Here is a 20,220-nt window from a genome sequence, read left to right on the forward strand (position 1 = left end):
GGCTGTAGACCGAAGAAGTGACGTCACCCGGCTTATTACACTATGGAGGTCCTCATTTTATTTTATATAAGCTACATTTGACCAATAATGGGGTGATCCTCTTCAGCCAATGTTTGACTCCCAAAAAAAGGCAATATCATTCCTCCTAAGGTGAGCGGCCACTGCACTCAAGGTTGGATATCGGTTGTGGGGAAAAGGACACATCTGTCACTGTTTGGGTCACATATTTTTTGAATCAACAGACTTTTTGCCGATCACCCATCACTATTGCACAGTGTATCTGGACACGTTTATATGTGGGTTTTATGAGCGCATAACAATATTTTTATATGTTATATGTGTTGAAGCATGAGATTTAGATTATGTCATTCTAAACATTTCTTCACTATTTCACTATTTTATTTTTGTATATAGCGCCGCTCCATACCCCTTTATTCATTTTTTATGTGGTGACACTACAAGGATTGGCTGCTATATCCAGTTCTTTATATATACACACCGTTTTTTTTTTTCCTAGGGATTGCCTCTCACTTGATAGCGCATTGGTTTTTTGTTTTGTATTTTGCTGTACATGGACATACTTTTCAGTATGTCAAAATTTTGTATTAAAAATTGTTTATTTTTTTTTTTATTTATTTATTTATTTTTTTTATTGGTCTTATGTAATATTCTGATTTTCCGAGATACTGAATTTTGGGTTTTCATAGCTATAAGCCATAATCATCAAAATTAAAAGAAAGGCGTGCTTGAAATATATCACTATCACTGTGTAACGCATCTATATAAAATATGAGTTTCACTTTTTGAATTGAATTACTGAAATAAACTTTTGGATGATATTCTAATTTTATGAGATGCACCTCTGTGTGTGTGTGTGTGTGTATATATATATATATATATATATATATATATATATATATATATATATATATATATATATATATATATACACATATATACATACATACATACATACATACACACACACACATACATACACACACACACACTGAAAAAAATTATAAAAAACGCAACACTTGTTTTTGCCCCCATTTTTCATGAGCTGAACTCCAAGATCCAAGACTTTTTCTGTGTACACAAAAGGCCTATTTATCTCAAATATTGTTCACAAATCTGTCTAAATCTGTGTTAGTGAGCAATTCTCCTTTGCCAACATATCCACATACCGATTAGACAGCATAATTATTGCACAGGTGTGCCTTAGGCTGGCCACATTAAAAGGCCCCTCTAAAATGTGCAGTTTTATGACACAGCACAATGCCACAGAGGTTTTGAGGGAGCATGCAATTGGCATGGTGACTGCAGGAATGCCCACCAGAGCTGTTGCCCATAAATTGAATGTTCATTTCTCTACCATAAGCTGTCTCCAAAGGCGTTTCAGAGAATTTGGCAGGACACCCAACTCGCCTCACAACCGCAGACCACGTGTAACCACACAAGCCCAGGACCTCCACATACAGCATCTTCACCTCCAAGATCGTCTGAGACCAGCCATCCGGACAGCTGCTGCAACAATCGGTTTGCATACCCAAAGAATTTCTGCACAAACTGTCAGAAACCGTCTCAGGGAAGCTCATCTGCATGCTCGTCGTCCTCATCGGGGTCTCAACCTGAATGTAGTTTGTCGTCATAATCGACTTGAGTGGGCAAATGCTCACATTCAATGGCATCTGGCACTTTGGAGATGTGTTCTCTTCACAGATGAATCCCGGTTTTCCCTGTACAGGGCAGATGGCAGACAGCATGTATGGTGTCATGTGGGTGAGCGGTTTGCTGATGTCAGCGTTGTGGATCGAGTGGCCGATGGTGGAAGTGGTGTTATGGTATGGGCAGGCATATGCTATGGACAATGAACACAGGAGCAGTTTATTACTGGCATTTTAAATGCACAGAGATACCGTGATGTGATCCTGAGGACCATTGTTGTGCATTCATCCATGACCAGCAGCATGATAATGCACGGCCCCATGTTGCAAGGATCTGTACACAATTCCTGGAAGCTGAAAACATCCCAGTTTTTGAATGGCCAGCATACTCACCGGACATGTCACCCATTGAGCATATTTGGGATGCTCTGGATTGGTGTATACGACAGCGTGTTCCAGGTCCTGCCAATATCCAGCAACTTCAGACAGTCATTAAAGAGGAGTGGATCAACATTCCACAGGCCGCAATCAACAACCTGATCAACTCTATGTGAAGGAGATGTGTTGCACTGTGTGAGGCAAATGCGTGAGTCAACCAGATACTGACTGACCCAATACAGTAAAACTGCACATTTTAGAGTGGCCTTTTATTGTGACCAGCCTAAGGCACACCTGTGCAATAATCATGCTGTCTAATCAGCATCTTGATATGCCACACCTGTGAGGTGGATGGATTATCTCAGCAAAAGAGAAGTGCTCACTAAAGGCCCGTATACACGTACCGATTGTCGGACGAAAATGTTCGTCTGCCGAACGATCGGCCGATTTTCGGCTTGTTAGTATGATGCTTCCGACAGCCAACAGCGCACTTTCGGCCGAAAATAATCTGTCGTGCAAGCATTAAAATTTTTGTTGGCCAACACCAGAACGGCCGATTGTTGGCCAGTCAGTACAGAATTCGGCCGACAGACAGCAGATTTGCAAGACTGGGCATGCTCAGAAAAGAAAAAAAGACCAGGAAAGTTAACCATCACATGACATCACTTCTGCAGTCGGCTGTTGTTGGCCGACAAAATTCGTGTGCAGTCTTTTGCAGTTTTCAACAGACAAGACAGCCCTGGAAAAAAGACGGCCGATCGTTCGGCCGACGATCGGTACGTGTGTACGGGGCTTAACACAGATTTAGACAGATTTGTGAAGAACATTTGAGAGAAAAAGGCCTTCTGTGTACATAGAAAGTCTTAGGTCTTTGAGTTCAGCTCATGAAAAATGGGGGCAAAAAGAAAAGTGTTGCGTTTATAATTTTGTTCCATATATATATATATATATATATATATATATATATATATATATATATATATATATATATATACACACACATACATATACACACATACACTATATATATATATATATATATATATATATATATATATATAGCCATAACCTCCTGTCTTTTCTTGTCCTGTGGAAACCATTAACATGGGTGCGGCCAATCTAAAGTTCTTTTCTTTCCTAGGCAGTGTTCCAAACATTAATTGATCTGGGCACCAAGTGCAACAGACATATCAATGTAGGCATATCCGGTGTCATAAAATTGGCTCAGCTTACAGGACCTGTGCTGAAGCCCATTTTCTGCAGCTTTTTCATCCCTGTGTTGTTAACACATGCATTTCTACATTTTCACAGAAGTTGGGTGCTGTAGAGATCTAGTGAAATCATAATGTATGGCTCTTGGCACTGAATCAAACAGATGTGTGGAGCAGCATAGCATGTTACCACAAATATGCACTTATCCTTTAAAGAAATTGCAAGCTAGCAATGGTAATTTACTATTTCACTATTTTGTAGTGTGTATAGCATCATATAACAGTTTCATGTTACCAGAATGCCACTTATTTCGAACAACCAGTTAGTATTTGTAAAGAAAAGGTTTCTTTGTACAAGGAATAGGGTCATCTTTGTTGTTAGTTGTATGTATGAGAGGCATGGTAAATGAATACATTAAATATGCATTTATCACAAAGAGTAGTTGTTTATTGTGTACTTCTTAACAGAAGTCCTTAGATCTAGTTTATTTTTACCAGCATTGACAGTTATGCCTTCTTTTCTAAAACATACAGTAGTTTAAACCAGTACCATAGCAAAAGAGCTCCCTATTTTACATGTTATCTATTGAGTTAGTACAGCTGTTGCTCTTAGAGTCTATATTTCACTAGAGTGATATACTGCATCTGACATCAGTATTACCAGATATAAAAACATAACTACTCTCTAAGATCATACATTTTAAAAAGGAGAAGTTAGGCCAAAGCACTTTTGGCCATACTTCGCTTATGGATCACAGGAGTGTACTTAGTTCTGCACTCCTGTGACCCAGATTCAGCACGCTAACACGCACATGCTGAATGACCCAGGACTGTTGTATTGTTTTACTGCTCGCTGCTTATGAACTTTTGCATTATTCCATACACCATACAGTGGCCAAAACATAACATGCTGGCATTTTAGAAAGCCAGACTAGACTGACATGCATGCATAGGTACTATACGTCACAAACATATGCTCTACTATGCTGCAAGATTCAAAGAGACTGGCTTGTAGTATTACATCATTCCAGGCAACGCAGTTCTTTGTTTTTATTCTGATCTCTAAGGAAACTATGGGGTTCATTTACTACAGGCAAAAAGACTGCACTTTGCAAAACCAGATGCACTCATTGCCCCAGAGCCTAGTGAATGTGGTCTAGCTTCACTTTATACAGAATCCCCAATTGTTTGCAAGGAAATTAAAAAAATAAAAAAATATATTTTTGCTTGCACATGATGGAAATCATCAGATTTTCACTACCTTCACTAAGCTTTGGGGAAAATAAGTGCAACTGCAAAGTCCTTTAATAAATCAACCGCTACTACTCTAATTTTGTGCTGTCCCGAGACTTTTGACCACTACAACAAAATGCATTTTTGACAGAAAGCACATCGACCCTCTACCCCTTGTATATTCTTAGAGAAGCACAAGGTACATAATTACCCAGGGGTTGTCTCTCGCACACTGCCTGGACCCAGGATTTCATAAGCCGGCTCAGGATTTTCTGTTCATGAACAGGAAACACTTGTTGGATAACTCCACGGGCTGCTAGTTCTGGGACTGTGGAATGAAAGATGTATTGAAGTAGTAGGTCAGAACATATAAGAAACACGTGGGGTGGGGATTGAAAAAACAAAATGTACATATTACATTTCTGGCCATGCATGAGTAGATATTTCTAGCAAGACAATATACAATACATAAATGTTACAAACAGAATTTTTATTCTAACTGAAATAATTGCTCCTTTTGCAAACAAAAGTATAGTATCAAAATTCCTCTGCTGAAGTCCGCTGTTGGCTGACATCACAGAGCAGGTCCAGGCTCTCAAAAGATCCTGGACTGCCACCTGGTCCAGCGTGTCAGCTTTCCGCTGAAAGCCTGAGCCAGCCTCTCCTGCCCCCTCCACAGCCCAGCACTCAAGTAAGTGCTGGAGGGGCAAAGGAGACAGCCAGCGACTAACAGTCCCTGGCTCTCTGCTCATGGAATGCGGAGGACTGCGCGATCAGCTGTCTTCGACCGCTCAGTTCTCATTGCAGAGCTGACGGGACAGATGTAGTATCGGATCGATGCTGCATCCACCTAGGCGAGTATAAAGGTTTTATTTTTTCTAGATCCCATACTTCTCTTTTAAGCTAAAAAAAAAATGCTTAGGGTTTAATACTATTTTAAAAATAAGTTTCACTTAAAGGTAGAAGGAGGTACCCTGTACTTGTAGCTTTTAGCATGCGATATGCCAGGCTGTTAAATGCTCATCTGAAGAAGAGGCCTGCTAGGGAGCAAGCAGGGTATAATGCCACAGTGTCAAAGTGAAGGTATGTTGTGCCAATATGCCTTTTGCTGCCTTGGAACATAAATTGAAGCTACGTTTTGTTGCCTCAGCCATTTAGTTCAACATTCAAGCTTTACCATGTGAATGATTAAAGATATTCTCATTCACGTCCTGTTCTGGTAATCACCTATCACCAGACCAAGAACAGAGGGGAAATCTCTATAGTGGAGGAACAGATAATAATCTGACCTGAGACATCCCCCTCTATCCTAAAAATGGGTGGCAGAAATTGCTGTAGGTATATTATAAAATGTGCCTCTGCGCAAAGATCCTGTAGTGAATGAAAACCATTGAAAAATGTGCAATAAAGTGTGCAAAGCACAATTTTAGAAATACTACTTTCCAAAATTACCTTATAAAAATGTCTGTATACATTTTACAGGTTTATCAATGATCCTGTTTCATGTAGATTGCCATGCAGTACTCACTGATTGGCTGGCCCTCTAGGAAGTGAATGTTGTGCAGAGATTCTCCTTGTTTAGCTCGGAGGTTTTCCATCCAGTACCGGATGATGCACTGACGTTCCTAAAAAAAACAGATCAGTTAGTATTTTATTAGGTACAAATGAGATCAAGGTGAATTTTCATACATGCCAGGAAAAACAGGATGTGATTAATACCAAAAAAACTTGAATTTCTATTTTAAAATAAACTAAATGGGTTGTTTTACAAAGGGATCAGCCTCCCTGTTTGACCCACCCAATGCAGACATTGAGTTCACTGTATCTCAATAGAAGCAGGCTCCTGCTCTAAGCTTTAGATTTGGGAAACAAGAACTGTGGCAGACTGGCAATTATTTCCTATGCGCCAGGCTTCCACAGAACAAACCAATTCCCATCTTCAGCTACAGGAACCTTTGCTAAAAAGTAGAACGCCATTATCACAAGAAGTGGACAATCCCCATGTGATAGTGCTAGCACTGTCAAGTTCTCTTTATGGTGCCTATGCCTTTATTTCATACAGATTGCAGATCAGCATCTTACTGGGATTCTGAAGCCCTGGAACCAAAGGGCTCAGATCTGATTGCTTCCGGGTTGTTCATTCAACTCAATTTGGTAAACTCCACCTATCTCCTCCCACTCTCTAGCCTGATTCCCACTGTAGAGATAGGTCCCAAGTTCTAGTGGTTACAATTAATTGTTTTCTGGTTCCCCAACTGCACTGTGCAGCATATACTACCCCTTTTTAAACCAGGGTGCCCTCAGGTTTCTTCAGGGGGTGCCTTGGCAAAATTGCCCAAAAATTGTATACAAACCAGAGGGTGGATAAAGCCTGCCTTTTATAGTTAGAGAAAGCCACAAGTTTTCATTATGCACCATTACAACCTTCTATTCGCTGGCCTAACAACCAATGACATTGGTTGATAAGGACGACATCAAGCGCCTGCACAGCATCCTTGTTTCCTTGTTTGCCCACTCTTGCCCCTTTCTGTCAGCACTGGGGTCACATTAGCCGAGCGAGGAAGATGAACATTGGAATACTAGTCAGTATCTGTGTGCAAAAGCGTGTTTTGCTTTGAAAGAATAAATCACCTTTAACTTTGGGTGTCCTACATGTGTGGATGTTGCTGCATTATGTAACACTATTAGTTTCTTTTTTTTACCATTTTAGAATGGGGTCCCTTGACATTGTGCAGAATGGTAAAGGGTGCCTTGACTGAAAAAAGGTTGAGAAACACTGGCCTATACCCAGGGATCAGAGCAATCTCTGCAGTGCAGAGCTGCACAGAAAAGGAAATAAAGTAGGCTTTTACCACTTCAGCTTTTGCACCAAAGCAGTTTTGACCTTTCCATTATGTGCCTTTTGATTTTTTGCAATCATTTTATCTAAGATAATGAAGTAATGCACATATCTTTCTTTTCAGGAAAAAAACTTTGGTTTGATGGTCTTGCAAAAATTATTTTATTTTGTATGTAATCTAAAGGCAAAAAGACTTAAAGGAGTTCTATGGCCACCACATACACTATTATTTTAGAACATCAGCATTGTACTAACAATATACACAATATCTTTTATTGACAACCCAATATAAGTTTTCTGGAAAATCTTTTGTCATGTTGTGAGTGCTGCCTGTCTGCTGGTCATCTTTTTCCTCAACTTCCTAAATTCCCTGCATGCTTTGCAGCTTCTCCTCTGCTCTTTATTTTCAGTTTCTAAGGACTACATATCCCATGGTACCTTACTGCCTGCAAGCAGTGATTCCTGTACTGACTCCACCTTCTGAAACTCATCCTCTCAGCACCTCTGTAGTTCAGAAGGCAGGCAGGCTCTGTGAAATGTTTGACACAGCAGTGCCTACCCACAGGGCATAGTGATTACGTCTCATAGAATTCAGGAAACTAACTTTGTGAAAATCCCCACACATTTAGTTTGTTCAGATAGGCTAGAAAAAAACTGAAATACAATGTGGAAATAAATACAGGTGCATCTCATAAAATTATATCATCAAAACTTTAATTTATTTCAGTAATTCAGTTCAAAAAGTGAAACTCATATTTTATATAGAAGCATTACACAGAGTGATATTTCAAGCATTTCTTTCTTTTAATTTTGATGATTATGGCTTACAGCTAGTGAAAACCCAAAATTGAGAAAATTTTAATATTACATAAGACCAATAAAAAAAAAAGATTTTTTAATACAGAAATGTTGGCTTACTGAAAAGTATGTCCATGTACAGTATAGCAGCCCTCAAAATTTCCACTCGCCTGGTCGCATTTGGCGAGTGGAATTTGAAAGCGAGTGTTCCAGCTTGGCTCAGGTGGTTGCAGATCCGCTCGGCTCGGCTAGGGTGGGGGGCGGGTCTGCTCGGCTTTAGACAAGCCGCAGGAGCCGCCTCCCTAGTCATCTCTATGGAGGGCTGTGAGCCGCGCTGCACGCTGGGAAATGTAGTTTCCAGCACAGCCCCATGGATTCTCTTCTCACTGACATTCCGGACTTGAGCGGGCAGAAAAGATGCGTGTCCCAGGGCAGCGAGGAGGAGGAAGAAGAGTCAGCAGCAAGAGAGACTTCAAGGTAACAGCCTACTGGGTAGAAGTTTGTGCAGGGACAAGGAAGTAAGGGTCGGGGAGGGGGGGAAGTAAACAGAGGAGTCTGGCCATGCCTGCACACAGAGGAGGGGAGGGGGGAAGCATCCATCTCCACTGTACCATGTCTGCAGTCTCTCTGACTGTCTCCACTGTACCATGTCTGCAGTCTCTCTGTCTCCACTGTACCATGTCTGCAGTCTCTCTGGCTGTCTCCACTGTACCATGTCTGCAGTCTCTCTGACTGTGTCCACTGTACCATGTCTGCAGTCTCTCTGACTGTCTCCACTGTACCATGTCTGCAGTCTCTCTGGCTGTCTCCACTGTACCATGTCTGCGGTCTCTCTGGCTGTCTCCACTGTACCATGTCTGCAGTCTCTCTGGCTGTCTCCACTGTACCATGTCTGCAGTCTCTCTGGCTGTCTCCACTGTACCATGTCTGCAGTCTCTCTGACTTTCTCCACTGTACCATGTCTGCAGTGTCACTGTCTCCTCTGTACCATGTCTGCAGTCTCTCTGGCTGTCTCCACTGTACCATGTCTGCAGTCTCTCTGACTGTCTCCACTGTACCATGTCTGCAGTCTCTCTGACTGTCTCCACTGTACCATGTCTGCAGTCTCTCTGACTGTCTCCACTGTACCATGTCTGCAGTCTCTCTGACTGTCTCCACTGTACCATGTCTGCAGTCTCTCTGGCTGTCTCCTGTACTATGTATAATCTAAATAAAATATGATAATTTATGAGGGTGTGTTTAGGGGCGGAATTAGGGTCAGGCCATGGTAAGGGCAACTGGTGGCAAGTAACTCTTAAGGCCTGGCTAGTAGCCCAGGATTTGAAATTTTGAGCCCTGCAGTATAGTATGCACTCAATACTTAGTCGGGGCTCCTTTTGCATGAATTAATGCATCAATGTGGCGTGGCATGGAGGCAATCAGCCTGTTGAACTGCTGAGATGTTATGGAAGCCCAGGTTGCTTTGCTAGTGGCCTTCAGTTTGTCTGCATTGTTGGCACTCGCTCGTCGTCGTTGTCAAGGATGTGACAGCTGGCTTCCCGGCCCGCTTCTCAAAAAACAGCTAATTACTGCACCCTGATTGGGCAAAGCTTTGGCCAATCAGGGCTCAGTATGCACTGTGCAGCACACAGTGCATTGCAGGGTGCTCGGCAAGGGAACACCTGCCGAGAGCTTTGCTAATTCGGGTGTTTGCCGAATGGGCAAACAGGCAATGTTCGGCCTTAACTTTTGCCTGGCCCAAATCATTCGCCCACCTCTATGTGCAATGTGAATGCGTGCTGCCATGTGCAGCAATGTGTTGTGCCAGCACAACACTTTGCAGCCCATTGTAGTGCTTTTTTTTTTTTTTTTTTCCAGCATCATTAAACCATAGGTTTGACTGCCAAGCCTTATAGAAGTACACTTCACAACAGTACAGTTTGATTTCTCTGTTGCTCTTGCAAACTGCAGGACAAAGGTCATGCTGACATGCAAATGTTCACACTAATAATTATTGTATCCGTCATTGCTAGAACCATTTCTGAATTATAAAGAGATGAAAAGTACTCAAATGGGCATATTCATCAAGGCATTGTATGAGCAATAATATTGGAAGTGCTGTAACCCATAGCATTCAGATCAACAATCAGATCAGTAAGATGATTTCGGATTTGTTTCTATGGGTTACAGCTCTTTCATGAAAGATCCCAAGAATAAAATGTGTCTAAGTTAAACACAAAAAGAAATTATGACACGTAAACCAAATATTTATCGTACATTATAAAACAGGAAGAATTACCTGAGATGTGAAAAAGTTCAGCTCATTTTCAATGTTTTGATAAATATAGTCCTCTTCACAGGAAAAAGCACGCGTTCCACCCCCAAACTCATTTTTAATGTTTTTACGCAGACCGATCTCCTCCGCACCGCGGAGCAAACTGCAAAAAGTAAAACAGGAAGAAAAAAAAAAAAACACTTATCGAGGCAGTACTATGGAGCAACATATGTACATGTAAATTCTGGCACATAATGTTACAAAGGCATCATGTCAAACCGAAGTAAAGGAGGATGGAGACATCGGAAAAATAATGTATGTAGAAATGGGATTGGTGTGGCCAATATTCATGTATAAAAAGTGCCAAATTGTGGGAGGTGTGTACTGGAAAAAGGAAAATGACAGAACCTTCAACAAAAAGAGCAAGCATCTGATTTACCAGATTTCTATTTGGCACGTAAAAGATGCCTAGCAAACTACCTTTCACATCAACCTCTTATAGCAGATGTCACAGATAGTGGAAATCAGAAAGATACTGGAGCCAGCACAGATGCCACACCAGCACACTTTACACACAAAAACAAGATTTAGATTAGGTAAAATTCTAGGAAAGGCTAATTATGCCAACACTGTCCCCTTTATAAATAAAGTTACTATTTCAAAGGAGCAACCCTCATTGTGTGAAAATGATTACAGTTTTCGGGGTCCTTATGTGGCTGTAATAGTCCTGGAGATGCAGACAAAAATTAAACATACATTCTTGAAGACTTAAAGAAGGTCCTCTGCATACAGTATGCATAAGATCTGCAGCACCACTAAGAAAATTCAACATAATGGAGATGCTGGGGATAGAAGAACTAAGGCAACTCCCTTCTTTTATCTCCATAAGAAGCCATAACACATATGCCAACTTATTCTGTTTTTCATGTTTACAAGGGGACTTTATTTGCATACTGATTTTGGAAGAGCTTAGCAGGTACAAAATCATATTACACAAATACAGTATCTCACAAAAGGGAGTACACCCCTCACATTTTTTATAAATAATTTATTATATCTTTTCATGTGACAACACTGAAGAAATTACCCTCAAAATAACTCAACACACAGCCATTAATGTCTAAACCGCTGGCAACATAAGTGAGTACACCCCTAAGTGAAAATGTCCAAATTGGGCCCAATTAGCCATTTTCCCTCCCTGCTGTCATGTGACTCATTAGTGTTACAAGGTCTCAGGTGTGAATGGGGAGCAGGTGTGTTAAATTTGGTGTTATCGCTCTCACACTCTCATATTGGCCACTGGAAGTTCAACATGGCACCTCATGGCAAAGAACTTTCTGAGGATCTGAAAAAATGAATTGTTGCTCTACATAAAGATGGCCTAGGCTATAAGAAAATTGCCAAGACACTGAAACGGAGCTGCAGCACGGTGGCCAAGACCATACAGTGGTTTAACAGAACACATTCCACTTAGAACAGGCCTTGCCATAGTCGACCAAAAAAGTTGAGTGCCCGTGCTCAGCATCATATCCAGAGGTTGTCTTTAGGAAACAAACATTTAAGTGCTGCCAGCATTGCTACAGAGGTTGAAGGGGTGGGGGGTCAGCCTGTCAGTGTTCAGACCATACGCCACACACTGCATCAAATTGGTCCCAGAAGGAAGCCTCTTCTAAAGATGATGCACAAGAAAGCCTGCAAACAGTTTGCTGAAGACAAGCAGACTATGAACATGGATTACTGGAACCATGTCCTGTGGTCTGATGAGACCAAGATAAACTTATTTGGTTCAGATGGCGTCAAGTGTGTGTGGCATCAACTAGGTGAGGAGTACAAAGGTGTTTCTTGCCTACAGTCAGGCATGGTGGTGGGAGTGTCATGGTCTAGGGCTGCATGAGTGCTGCCGGCACAGGGGAGCTACAGTTTATTGAGGGAACCATGAATGCCAACATGTAGTGTGACATACTGAAGCAGAGCATGATCCCCTTCCTTCTGAGACTGGGCCACAGGGCAGTATTCCAACACAATAACGACTCCAAACACACCTCCAAGACGACCACCGCCTTGCTAAAGAAGCTGAGGGTAAAGGTGATGGACTGGCCAAGCATGTCTCGAGACCTAAACCCTATTGAACATCTGTGGGGCATCCTAAAACTGAAAGTGAAAGAGCGCAAGGTCTCTAACAGCCACCAGCTCCGTGATGTCATCATGGAGGTGTGGAAGAGGACTCCGGTGGCAACCTCTAAAGCTCTGGTGAACTCCATGCCCAAGGGGGTTAAGGCAGTGCTGGAAAATAATGGTGGCCACACAAAACATTGACACTTTTGGCCCAATTTGGACATTTTCACTTAGGGGTGTACTCACTATTGTTGCCAGCGGATTAGACATTAATGGCTGTGTGTTGAGTTATTGTGAGGGGACAGCAAATTTACACCTGTTATACAAGCTGTACATTTACTACTTTACATTGTAGAAAAGTATGGTTTCTTTAGTGTTGTCACATGAAAAGATATAATAAATTATTTACAAAAATGTGAGGGGTGTACTCACTTTTGTGAGATACTGTATTTACAACATGTTCATGCAAATAAATATATTGTATTTTTTACTTCATGCCAGTTTCTAAAAAAAAATTGGATTTTTGTAAGAACTTACCGTAAAATACTTTTCTCTGAAGTTTATCAACAGACGCAGCTCCATAGCTTCATTACTAGTTATGCTCCTCCAATCAGGAATAGGCACTATGCAGGAAAAAAAAAAAATTACCAGGCCCATGGGGCTGTACCTGCAGTCATAACCCCACACACTCTGCTTCAGATTGCAGTTTTGTTGCAAGCAGTGTTTAGAAGACCCCATACACTCAAAAGTAGAGGGGCAGGTGCTGCGTCTGTGAATGAACTTCAGAGAAAAGGATTTTACAGTAAGTTTTTACAAAAATCCAATTTTCTCTATCGTTCATCGACAGACGCAGCTCCATATCTTCATTACCATTGGGATGTCCCAAAGCAGTATACACATGAGGGGTGGGAGAACAACGCAAAGAAGAAAGTAATTCCCCACAGGCTAAACTTAACCAACCAGGTAAAAAGGAGGTCTCCCCGAAAAAACATACACCCTTAAAGAGAACAAAAAAAGATTCTCTTTAAACAGCAACCTGCAAAACCTTGTGGCCAAAAGAGGCATCCGAAGATGCCAACACATCTACCTTGTAGAACTTTGTAAAAGTATACACGGACGACCAAGTTGCCGCCTTGCAAATTTGCATCACAGACGCTTGATGGCGAAAAGCCCAAGAAGCACACAATGCCCTAGTAGAATGCGCCTTCACAGGGAAAGGAGGAACCTGGTTATTCAGCGAATAAGCCTAGACCACCGTCTGGCTGATCCATCTGGATATGGTCGCAGCAGACGCGGCCAATCCTTTATGAGGTCCCTCGGTAAGGACAAAAAGAACGTCTGATTTTCTAAAAGACTCAGTGGCCTCCAGGTAAACCCTGATCGCCTGAACCACATTCAAAGAATGCAAAGCAATTTCCTTAGAATGCTTAGGCTTGGGACAGAGTGAAGGCAACACAATGTCTTCATTCAAATGAAAATCAGAAACCACCTTAGGAAGAAAAGACTGATTAGGTTGAAGTACCACTTTATCTCTATGGACCACCAGATAAGGTGAGTGGCAAGACAACGCCGCCAATTCAGAGACTCTGTGAGCAGAAGTGATAGCCACCAAAAAGGCAACCTTCTGAGGTAACGAAAGCAGAGAAATCTCCCGAATGTACTCAAAAGGAGGCTTTTGAAGAACAGATAATACCAAATTGAGATCCCACAGAGGTAGCAGCCCCTATTTACAGCTAAGACCGAAGTCCCAGCAGGGAGCTAGGTCCTATTCCTAAAACTTGGTAGAAACAAAACTGCAATCTGAAGCAGAGTGTGTGGGGTTATGCCTGCAGGGACAGCCCAATGGGCATGGTAGTTTTTTTCCTGCCTAGTGACTATTCCTGATTGGAGGAGCATAACCCAATAGTAATAAAGATGTGGAGCTGCGTCTGTCAATGAACGATAGAGAAAAATAAATAAATATAAACATATCTTATTCATCTCTGTAAAATAGGAAAAAAAGGGACTACGATTCTTCTGTAAAGCAGAACGAAACCGCCCACAATCCCCAAGTGCTTGAGCCATAATGTGCTCAATGCCCACCCACTTGAAAAGAAAGAAATCTGATAGGTAGGCCTTATTGTGTTGTTGGCTATAGGTGAGTGGTAAACCCAAAGCTCAGGCTCCTTTCACACCTGTTCATTTTGTTGCATGTTTATGGATGTCACAAGATGTAATTTTTCATTCTATTCTATGGGGCCCTGTTCACATCTACAGTGAGGGAAAAATCGTATCTGATGCCCTGCTGATTTTGTACGTTTGCCCACTGACAAAGAAATGATCAGTCTATAATTTTAATGGTAGGTTTATTTTACCAGTGAGAGACCGAAAAGAAAAAATCCAGAAAAATACTTTTCAAAAAAGTTATAAATTGATTTGCATTTTGAGTGAAATTAATATTTGACCCCTTCACAAAACATGACTCAGTACTTGGAGGTAAAACTCTTGTTGGCAATCACAGAGGTCAGATGTTTCTTGTAATTGGCCACCAGGTTTGCACACATCTCAGGAGGGATTTTGTCCTACTCCTCTTTGCAGATCCTCTTCAAATCATTAAGGTTTCAAGGCTGATGATTGGTAACTCGAACCTTCAGCTGCCTCCACATATTTTGTATGGGATTAAGGTCTGGAGACTGGCTAGTCAAAATGCACGTTAGTTAAGTGAATGCAAAAGAGTTTGATTTTGGTCTCATCTGACCACAACACTTTCACCCAGTTCTCCTCTGAATCATTTAGATGTTCATTAGCAAAGTTCAGATGGGCCTGTACATGTGCTTTCTTAAGCAGGGGGACCTTGTGGGTGCTGCAGTATTTCAGTACTTTGCAGCGCAGCGTGTTACCAATTCTTTTCTTGGTGAATATGGTTCCAGCTGCCTTAAGAGCATTGACAAGATTCTCCTGCGTAGTTCTGGGCTGATTCCTCACTGTTCTCATGATCACTGAATATCCACGTGGTGAGATCTTGCATGGAGCCCCACACTGAGGGAGATTGACAGTTATTTTGTGTTTCTTCCATTTGCGAATAATCACACCAACTGTTCTCACCCTCTCACCAAGTTGCTTGGCGATGGTCTTGTAGTCCATTCCAGCCTTGTGTAGGTTTAAAATCTTGTCCCTGACATCCTTGGACAGCTCTTTGGTCTTGGCCATTGTGGAGAGATTAGAATCTGATTGACTGCTTCTGTGGACAGGCGTCTTATTACAGGTAACAAGCTGACATTAGGAGCACTCCTTTAAGAGAGTGCCTTTAACCTTAGCTTGTTACCTGTATAGAAAACACCTGGAAGCCAGAAATCTTGCTGATTGATAGGGGATCAAATACTTATTTCACTCATTTAAATGCAAATCAATTTATAACTTTTTTGAAATGCGTTTTTCTAGATTTTTGTCATTCTGTCTACCTACCATTAAAATTATAGACTGATCTATGTCTGTGGGCACATGTACAAAATCAGCAGGGGATCCAATATTTTTTTTGGAAGAGCTGCAGGTGTTTAGTGCAGGATAGTGCAAGTGCAACTTTCCATCAATAGGCCTCAACAGAGGTGTGCATGAATTTTGCAGCATAAAAACAAGACGACCCCCCCCCCCCCAGGCAACATCTACTCTACTGGCTGCACATGATGAGAAAGTGAGAAGGCCACAGAATGGTTGACACAGAGGAGCTAATCTGGCTGGTGAGGGCAAAACATTTCCTCTATGACCCATCCAAAACCACCCACAAAGACTGCACCTAGTATGAGAGGGCATGGCAGGACATAGTCAATGCAGTATACAAAGATCGAGACAGTTACTTTTCCACACAAAGTAAGCAAACTTGGATTTCTTCTTTGACATAACTACACTGCTAATGTATATGCTAATGGATGCCTATTAAAATTACACATCTGCATACAAACATTTTTGCTCTATTATCACTATGCCAAAAAAAAAAAAAAGAAAACTTTTATACCTTGTCATTGGCCAAAACCAAAAAACGAAGCATGAAAACGCATTGCTACATATCAGAAATGCGCATGTGAAGACATGCACAAAGAAGCAGAAGCACAGAACCTGGTCTTAAGCTGCATTCACAATTGAGCGTAGCGTTTTTGCGCGTTTTTTACTGTGATTTTCAGGTGTTTTTTTCAGGCGTTTTTGGAGGCAGGCATTGACATCTATCAAAAACACTGGTAATCAGCCCAAAAAGAAGCTCATGTACTTTTTTCAGCTACAGGCCTTTTTGCTTCAGGCGTTAAAATGCTCAGATGTGAACAGGGGCCATTTAAATAAATGGGGTTTTACTTGTTGGGCGTTTTGGAACGTTTTTTTTTCAGCGTTTTTGGAGCTGAAAAACGCTCAAAAACGCCCAGGTGTGAATGGAGCCTTACTGTAGGTATTTGTAAACAATCAAGTCCTTCCCCTACTCCAATAACATGTAATATTTTTTTAATACGAATACGGATTTGAATTTCAGGTTGGGTAAGTGGTTTAATAAGGAGACGTATAAAATGATCATTAAAAAAAAGACTGTGTCGTGCCTTATTTTGATCTCCTGATATCTTCTGTGTGTATTACCTGGTTACTGATTGTACTGAACTGCATCTGTACGTATGCTTGTAAACTGTACTTTTTGTATGTTTTTGTTCTAATAAAAACGTTTAATTAAAATAAAAAAAATAAAAAAAGACTGTGTTTCTACCGACGTCCCAGGAAAGAGATGGCAGTTTTAATTATATTGATCACATTAAAATATTTACTCAAAGATTGGTTAACAGAAAGTTGCCTCGAATAGGTAATATCACCTATCATATTTCCACATTTTTAAAATGTGGCCTTGGGTTTTAAGGCTAGTAGGTTTGAAGATGGACAGGCTAATTATCAAGAAAAGGTTTTCCAGTAACTTGAGGAATATCTTGTAATAACCTGGTTTTATGTATTCAATTTTTTTTCTTTGTATTTCCAATAGATATGTAGGTTTAGCATAAAGTATAATGTTAAAAATGATAAAAATAAAAATAGGGGACAATCAACTTTTACCACACAATGCCTGCACAACCCTTTGAAGAAGTTTTTACTTTTTGCACTGTAATGTTTTTTTTCTGGACCTGAATATCAAATTTAATGAAGAATTAAAAAGGTCCACAACTAAAAGTCAACTAGCTTAGCTTTCAAACCAGTCAGATTTTGGGTTTTTAACACTGGTCCCATTCAGAAGTTTCTTTTTTCAGCAACATCCATTTTAGTACAGTAAACACCCTTTGTAACTGAAGGCAACAGCTTTGCCAAAAAAATAAAAGGTTTAAATTGCTATAGTGGATATTTTTAGGACACATACTTTTCATATGTTGCTGTAACAAAAAAGGCATAGATTCGGGTATGTCGGTGATGACGGATCTGCATTATTAGCTCAGGGATTCCCAGTCGCACATGATTCAGCAGCCAGAGCAGTGTGTGATCATCTGTTGTGTCTGGAAGCACATAAAAAGTAACCAGCAGAGAATCACATCATGACTTCATGAAAATATCCTGATGTTAAAAAGCTTTGTAGAAAAACTGCGGAAAATACCTGCAAATGTCATGACCACATCACAATTTTCAGTGGGCACAGTTCTCATCCAGGATTTATGTGATGTGATGTACCTGCCAGCTTGGAGGAGGCGCTTTCCAAAAAGCTTATCTGTTGAAACAAAAAAAACAGTCGATAATTACTATTTAAGGAAAAAAAATGCGAACAAGACTACAGTACTATTCACTTTGCGCATTGCTATTGTTCAACTTACTAGAGCAAATAGAAGCAGTTAATAGCAGTGTGAATTTCAATAGCCCCAGATTACATGTTTTCCTAAGGAGATGCAACAAACTTTCTAGTAATAGAAAACATTACACAGATTTCATGTTCGCACTCCATGAGATCATCAGCCAAGCTAAAATACTGAACACACCGCTAAACAGAATTTCAAGTATGAAACACTAATATGCATAGCAATTAAATAGCCTTTTAGTTTCCGCTTTTACAATGATGCGCATTTCAAGCAATCTGTCATTAGAACTCAAATTAGTCTGTTGCTAATTGATGTTGTTCTCATCTGCATACATTTTATCTAATGGAAAGATATAAAGTGGCATTTACTATTACTAATATGCATTTTACTGGTATAATATGTGTTTAATGCATTTATGGACAGACTTTTTAAATGTGCCCAAGTTCTTGTACAATTATAAATGTTACACAAATCCGAAAAAATGGGTTAGTCAAACGCAAGGATTCTATTTCATTCTTTTTTTTTTCTTTAGCAGAAGAATATTACACCAGAATTCCAAGCAGTCTGACCCTGTAGAGTTTATCTGAGAGGAGACTCTACTCTACTCTAGATCGGGAAACCAAGAGGAAAGGTTGTGGGGAACTGCTCTGTCCCTCAAATGTAACCTGGTTTCTAAGCACCAAGACCAGAATGGGAAAGAAATATTAGACTTTTTTTTCCTGTTTCTCTGCACTGCAAAAAAGAAAAATCTCATTGGCAGAAATATGGTGAAAACATATGTAAGAATCTGCAATTTAATTAGAAAGAAAAAAAAAAAAAAAGGTTGAGATACTGATCCATGCTAATTTTCTTTATTTACAGTATAGTGTAACCTCAAAAGGCACTTGCACCAGACGATCTGTTACTTGAATGCATGTCAATGCAACAAATGCCAATACATTTGCATTTTTAACATAATTTATGCCATAAAAACTTAAATGCCATAAAATAGTTCAAAACTATACACAGATGTATCCTTATGCACTTTATTATGCGTTATGAATAAACGAAAACAAGGAAACAGGAGCAAAAACATAGTCGTCGCCTATAGTGATCAATCAAGAGTCCTTGTCACATTTTCTCATAGAGAGGTAAACTGCTTAGAGCAGGGGTATTGAACTAAAATTCACAGCGCTCCGAACATTAAAATTTTCATCCAGCAGAGGTCAGACTCTCAGGTTTGTGCTACGATTATAACTTTCTTCACATCACAGCCCCACCCACTTACATTAGTTTCCCCTTTACATCAGTGTCATCAGTCCTTCCCTTTACATCACAGCCCTCTTCACATCTCAGCTCCCCCTTTACCTCACAGTGCCCCCTTTATATTGCAGAACCCCCCCCCCCCCTCTTTACAATACAGCCCTTATTTACATTAGCGACTTGGGATGCACTGCAATGAAAATTCTGGGCCGAAACAGAAACCGAAAATTCAGGATGCCCTTGGCCGAAAACAACTTTTTTCCCCCAAATTATTTTATGCACATCATAACACATAATATGTTGTCACTCACTGCTCCCCACAGATAGCAGGTTGACTCTGGTTCTGCTCCTGACCCTCCTATCCGCATCAGCCATACAGTAGAAGATGGAGGGAGGAGGTGGGTGGAGCCAGAGAGTCAGTAATAGGTGCGGAGGACGAGGAAGATCCTACTCCGCTCTGCATGCTGGGTCCTCTTCTCTACCTCGCTTTCCTCTCGGACCGTGACGTCACTGGTTGCTAGACTCCAGGCAGCTGGCGATTCTAGCAATCAGTCAAGCACAGGGCGGGTGAGGAGGTACAAACGGCGGGTCTCGGGAGCAGACCGCGGCTGGTCACGCACCATATAATTTAAAGTGAAAGCTGCTGCTGGGGCGGCAATTAATTTTCGGCATATATGACCATTTTCGGCCGAAAATTTCA

The 20,220-nt window shown here is 40.9% G+C and overlaps 1 protein-coding gene across 5 annotated transcripts in view; it reads right to left on the minus strand.

The window, feature by feature from the left end:
• Positions 1 to 20,220, minus strand: part of ANO8 (anoctamin 8) — a 168,119-nt gene that overhangs the window by 60,094 nt on the left and 87,805 nt on the right. For all 5 annotated transcript variants that reach the window (XR_014225598.1, XM_082265895.1, XM_082265893.1 and 2 more), the window contains exons 2-6: positions 18,083 to 18,193; positions 17,852 to 17,984; positions 10,405 to 10,543; positions 6,018 to 6,114; positions 4,701 to 4,817 (exon numbers count right to left, since the gene is read on the minus strand). Coding sequence is in view for 4 of the 5 variants with exons in the window: in XM_082265895.1 (XP_082122021.1) it covers positions 4,701 to 4,817; positions 6,018 to 6,114; positions 10,405 to 10,543; positions 17,852 to 17,984; positions 18,083 to 18,193 (597 nt within the window). In the remaining variant the exon portion in view is untranslated. The remainder of the gene's footprint in view (positions 1 to 4,700; positions 4,818 to 6,017; positions 6,115 to 10,404; positions 10,544 to 17,851; positions 17,985 to 18,082; positions 18,194 to 20,220) is intronic.

The sequence above is a fragment of the Pelophylax lessonae genome, assembly GCF_965119305.1.
Source record: "Pelophylax lessonae genome assembly, chromosome: 1".
Taxonomy (NCBI): domain Eukaryota; kingdom Metazoa; phylum Chordata; class Amphibia; order Anura; family Ranidae; genus Pelophylax; species Pelophylax lessonae.